The sequence below is a fragment of the Giraffa tippelskirchi genome, chromosome 2 (genome assembly GCF_054371585.1).
Source record: "Giraffa tippelskirchi isolate mGirTip1 chromosome 2, T2T-mGirTip1v1.2.pri, whole genome shotgun sequence".
NCBI classification, from domain to species: domain Eukaryota; kingdom Metazoa; phylum Chordata; class Mammalia; order Artiodactyla; family Giraffidae; genus Giraffa; species Giraffa tippelskirchi.
Window position 1 is genome coordinate 49,560,097 of NC_137276.1, and position 6,000 is coordinate 49,566,096.

The 6,000-nt window shown below is 53.0% G+C and overlaps 1 protein-coding gene across 1 annotated transcript in view; it reads right to left on the minus strand.

Moving 5' to 3' along the window:
- Positions 1 to 6,000, minus strand: part of CHAT (choline O-acetyltransferase) — a 45,331-nt gene extending 39,331 nt beyond the window's left edge. The window contains exons 1-4 of the mRNA XM_081561464.1: positions 5,935 to 6,000; positions 2,932 to 3,123; positions 2,199 to 2,317; positions 692 to 745 (exon numbers count right to left, since the gene is read on the minus strand). Coding sequence (XP_081417590.1) covers positions 692 to 745; positions 2,199 to 2,317; positions 2,932 to 3,123; positions 5,935 to 6,000 — 431 coding nt within the window. The remainder of the gene's footprint in view (positions 1 to 691; positions 746 to 2,198; positions 2,318 to 2,931; positions 3,124 to 5,934) is intronic.

Consider the following 6,000-nt stretch of genomic DNA (forward strand, 5'->3'; position numbering starts at 1 on the left):
ATCTGTGCAATAGACACTGCTTTGGATCCCTCTTTCTTTCCAGCAACAGATGACATTATATTACCTGCCTCTGGGGACCCTAAGACCCTCTCACTGGGTCCCCCACACCCTCTCACTCTCCCTGGTGCTCCTGGGTACCCGGTGCTTAGCCAAAAGAAGGACTTTCCTCCTAAAATCAGTGATGCCCCACTGTGGTTATGCAGCTCTCTCCATCTCTCAGGACACCCTTGTGTCCACTGAGTTGGGCACCAATTTCCTGAGGTTGATGGGGCTGGGGAAACAGGCTAAGAGTGGGGAGATCACTCCTTTCAAGGAGCAAGTAAGAAGGTTGAACTTATCACCAGCTGGTTCCAGCAACTTTGCCTTCTCCACCTTTTGATGTGCTCGCTAGCTTCCTGACACACTGAATCATGGCGTGTATGTAAATATGAGTTATGGAGGGAGATGGACATTAAAAAGATCAAGGAAGGATTGGGCTTACCCCGGGAAAAGTAACTGTTAATGTCTGCGCCAGCTGAGGGAAAGGTCATTCTGATGCTTGGGATGTGCAGGGGGTCATTTGCTCAGTGACAGAAGCCGGGAACACAGAGGTGAAAAAAGACACCGTCCCTGCCTCCGCGAGCTCCTTGGCTAGTGTGGCAGGGAGACAGATGAACTGGGCACTACCCTTCCAGGTGGGGCTCAGTCCTACCTGTCCAGCAGGGCCTTGTAGCTGAGCACACCGGAGATGAGGTTGGCTGCAAACCTGCAGAGAGAGATGAGACCTTAGTTTCTCCTCTCTGGGGCCCAGGTTTCCTTCCTCCCTCCCTCCCTTCTTCTTTCATTCCTTCTTCCTCTTTCTCTCTCCCCCTCCCTCCCACCTCCTCTAGTCTCTCTCATACTCATGGACCACCCACCAGATGACTGGCCTTAACGGTGCTATAATCAGATAGGGTTCCTGTTGCCCCATCCCTACCCCCAGGCTGTCAGTTTCCTTCACAAACCTGGGACTAAAAATGGTCCTGAGGAGAGAACTTGGGGGAGGTGAGGAAATTGGACGGTGAAAGAGAGGAGGAGGAGGGAGAGGAAGCCAGGAGAGGCCACAGAGCAGGCAGGAGGGTGCCAGACCATTAGGGGCGGTGTTCTTTCGGGGGAACGTCTGTGCTGGGACTGGACTGGGCCAAAATCCCAAGGTTCTGGGAAATCTAATCTCCCAGGAAAAGTCAGTAATTTGGTCTCCTTAATGCTAATGTAAAAGAAAGCCAGGTGCTGTTGGCTGGAAAAAATGTACCAGAAAACCTTACCACGAGACCCTGTCATCTTAACTGCCCATGGACGATGAGCCTGGCTTAATTGCATCAGGAGGAAAATACCCAGTTCAATGCAATTTTGAGAACTGTATGCAGAAGTCGTTAATCTGTACACATACTTCCTCTGCCCAGGGAATTCCCAGGTGTAGGGGAAGAGGGAAGGCTGCCCAACCCTCTCCCTCTCCAGCCAGCAGGTTGATTGGGCTGGGTGAAGAAAGAGGGGGAGGGGGTCTTCCAGCCTGGATCAGAGGCCAAGGTGGACCCTGCCTCATGTTTTTATTTCCACATTTTGGTCTTGAGGCCAGAGACCTGGGTTTGGCTCTGAGAGACCCTTCCACCCTGCTCCACTCCTGCATAAATGGCCCCTCTGTCATCATCATCAGCACACCCAGAGGCTGTTCCAGCGGCTCAGTGAGCTCTGAAATTGCAGCAGATGGCAGAGACTCTGGTGGTGGCTGGTGGAAAGGAACCATTTCTACTCCCTGGGAGCCTCTGCTCAGAGCTGGGGGCTGCAGGGAGCAGAGGCCCTCTGAAACAGCCTGGGGCCGTGCATCCCAGTGACAAGCCCCAGCTTCAAGCACTGGCGGGATCAGAGGCTACAGGTTTCCTCCCAGGGCCTCAGCCAGGCCAGACTGCCATGAGAGCACCTGGGGCCCATGACCTCCCCACCCCAACCCCACTCCACCCCAAATAGATATACCTGAGGAAGACCCTGTGTTTGTTACCCACGTGCTCCTCACCTACCCTTCCTCTGGCCCCTTGGCCTGGATGGCCACTATCTCAGGGCCATTTGGCCTCCGAAAGCTCAGCCAAGGCACAAGCTTCAGTCTCTCCTTCCTGGTGGTGGGGCCAGGCCACCTCCTTCAGGCAGACTCCCAAGCTATGAGTCTGGGAGCATGGTGTCCTCACCTTAGCTGATCATTGATGTCTTGGAAGTGCTGCCGGGCAAAGATCACAGCTGGGCTGGAGTTGACAGGCAGGGCCAGGCGATTATTGAGATACATGTCGTTCAGCCAGTACTCGGACACCTGCCAAGGAGGGTGCCATTACCCCCAGTGGCCACACACACCGTGCCTGGGGAACACATCACTCCCACCTTGGCACCCCAGAAGGGAAATGGGGACCCTTCACTAGATCATGTACTTTTTTTCATTCATTCATTTCACAAACATACACTAAGCCCCAGTTATGGGCTAGAGCTTGTGGCTCCCTGAGTCATCCTGCCTGTCCTTCAGCTTCATCCCATGCTTTCTTCCATCTCAGTGTTCATCCTGGTTGTGTGCTGCTTTATCCGTGTCCCCTTCCCAATCTTACGAGTGTCTCATTCCTGCCTTTCATCCCTCTCTTCTTCCCTGACTTCATGCTATTGTCTGCTGCTCCCAACCCTATTACTCATCTGCCCCCATCTGTCCGCCATCTCTGTACCCCGTCTCTCCCCATAACCCCATCTCTATCCACATTTGTCCCCTCTCAGCCTCTCACCCTTGCCCCTTACTATTCCTCTGTGTCTCCCCCATGCCTGTCCCTCCCTCTGCCCCATCTTTGTCACCTACCTGCCCCTTATCCAAATCCCTCTATCTTCTTATCTAACTTCTGCCCCTTGCTCCACGGGTTCCTTGTCTGCTGCCCCAGCAGCTCTTACCCAGTTGGCAGTCTTCTCCTGCCGTTCTAGGAGCTTCTGCTGCAGGGTCTCACCAAGGCCACCAGGGGCCCCAAACTGCTGCACGATGGCCTGGCTCCTCCTGAATTGCTCCTGGGGCACCAGGTGCTGCATGCACCGCAGGTAGGTGGCCAAGGTCTGCTGCAGCGGGGGCACAGGGAGTTTGGGCAGCCCCTGGAAGACAAGGTTCACAGGTTCTTGTGCCTGTCCTTATCCCGTCTGTCCCCAGATTGATCCCCTGTGTCTATCTCCATCTGCCCCATCCCTGTTCCCTATCCTGGGACTTGTCTGTTTCTAGAGCTCAGCTCAGCAGAGCTGTGAACTGAGGAGGCACCTGTTTGCTTTCTCCCACACCTCAGCCCTGCCCCTAGCAGGGGACCAAGTGCTGAGGAAAAGACCCTGATGCTGACACCAGACAGAACAAACTGCTGACCATCTGTGTGATCTTGGGCAAATCGCCCCTACCTCTGTGCCTCGGTTTCCTCCCCTGTAAAATGGAATTAAGAAACTCTACTTCTTATAAGATCAAAATGATCATGGATGTGAAGGTGCTTAAAAACCAGTAAGAATGAGTCTAAGATCAAAGAGCCCTGTTATTAATATTGACTGCTGGCCACTCTTAATTTATGAGCTGTTCCCAGCTGAGGCTCCACAATCCAATTGATCTCTGGACCCAAAGTTCAGTTGACTCTAATGGAGGGGTTTGGACAGGTGAAAGATGGAGAGAGGAATAGTTCACTGCCTGCCCTAATGATCAGAATTCTGCATGATACTCTGATATTCATGATATGGGAGGGTGACTTGTGCACTGGACTCCTTATTAAATCCCTCCCTGTTACGAAACCCAGGGAGGGGCATTTAGCTCCATGTGGGTATGGGGTGGGGATGGGGGACAATTAAGTTCTTCCACTCTTAATCTCTCTAAGCTTCAGCTTCCTTATCCATAGGACTTAAACAACAATCCCTACGTGAGAGGTGCAGAGAGAGAATTAAATTAGAGAAACAACTGGCTCCAAATAGGCACATCATAAAATGTTATCCTTATACCTCCAAAGGGATTGCTAAGAGAAAACCCATAATTCCTGGGGTCCCGAAGTATCTCAAGAATCTAAGTAGAACTCCCCACCCATGTCCTCCTGATGTGGGTTTCCCAGTTAACAAGCTCTATCACTGTGGGATGTTGTGTGTTCCACAGGGCTATGGCTTAGCCTGGGCAGGAATTTTTGTCCAGTTTTCAGGTGAGGAAACTGAGGGCCTAAGAGTGAAGAGACTACTCTAAAGTCATGCAGCCATTCAATGGCAGAGTCAGGACCTGAAATAATACCCCCTCCTCCACCGACAGCCCTCCCGCTCCTTCCTCCTTGGTCTTTCTCGTTCTTTCTTCCTTTTCCATCCATCCTTCTCCTTTTTCCTCACTTAGCTGGTCACAATGAGAAGCCAGGATTTTTCATATTATTGACTAAACTTTACAAAGCTGGCAAATAGTGGACTGCCTTCTTTCAGGGGTTTCTCCTCTGTAGGGTGGTAAAGGGAGTGAATTTCTACTCCAGCCAGGTTGTGGAGTGAAGGGGGTCCATTGAGTACTTACCTGCGCTCTGATCCTGCTGCTGCAGGGACTGAAGTGAACCCCCCACCCCCTCGGAGGCTCTGGGCAGGTGGTCCTGAGTGTGAGTGAGCTGGAGCGCATGCGCCGGTGAGAGAAGGGGATCCGCCTGTCTGAGCCTGTTCCTCTAGAGCTCACTGCCCTAGGCGGAGGGAGGAGGGTGTCACTGCCAACTATGGGCTGCTCCTGCTGCCCTGGGGAACACTTGAGGATGGGTCTGGGCAGCATTCTATGTGGCCCAGCCCACTCCCAGAGAGCCAGGTCCAGCCTCCCCACCCTCTTCTTTCTCCTGGGATCTTGGGGATCCGTGTGGTGGGTGAGTGGGGAAACATGTACGGAAAGCCCAGTCCAGCTGGTGACTTGTCCAAAAGTGACAGCAGGTCTGGTTGGAGCCACCCTTCTTTGGGGCTGTGACAGTGACTCAGCCTGGGTCATGGGGAATCAGTGATGCGAAAGAAGGAACGAAGCAGGAACTCTCTGCTGAAATGTCTCAGCCCCTCAGGGTTCTTCCCAGACTCTCGTGGATTTCTGGCTTTGCCTGGGTACAGAGACAGGGGCTTGTACAAAGGAGGGGCTTTGGGTCCTGGGATCTTAGGTCAATAAACATTTCTGGGCAATTTATATGAGCCAGGTCCTGGGCTGGACTCAGGGACAATGGAGAGACAGAGCCTGCTCTCAAGGCAGCCACAGTCCAAAGGGAGAGACAACAACAGAAGTATTTGTCAGTTTGTCTAGACAACATGGTGAGCAACTTCACAGAGAGAAGCCAGAGAGTTCTGATCAAGTTTTCAAATGAAGCCCTGGGGTGCAGGTTGGGGTAAAGAGGTGTCAAGAAGACAGCTGTGGCACACTCACTTTAGAAGGTGAGTATGATAGGGAGGGAGCTCACTTTAGAAGGAGAGTATGATAGGGAGGGAGGGCCTGCCCAGGGAAGGATGGCATTGTCTCAAACTAGTGGGGAAGTTGGAGCCTTAAGGCTCCAGGGGCTGAGATGTGACAAGGCTTAGAGTAGGGAATTCAGCCTCATCCTCAGGCAATTCCACTGGGCTCAAAGCCAGGGGAAGTGGAACTTGGAGAGGGGGAGGTGCTGGGAGAAAAGAGAGTACCTGGCCCAGATCAAGGACTCTCCCTGGCTTTGGGGGTTAGTGTAGCTGTCAGCATTCCCTCAGTATTTCCTGAAGACACTCCCAGCTCCACCAGGCCCTCCCAGGCTCCTCAAGCAATCTAGATGCAGGGTTACAGCCGGCGTTCATGCCCAGGAGAGCACAGGGCCAGGGGCCAGGCAAGAGTCAGAGGCCAGTCCCACTTAGTACTGTTCTGGAAGTAAGGGCTTCGGAATGGGGAGAGCAGGGATGAGAGAGGGGGCTCTAAACGTCACTTACAGGCTCCTCCTCACTGCCCGGACTTTTTGCCGCCATTTTAGGGGGAGCTTTCTCACAGATGGGCAT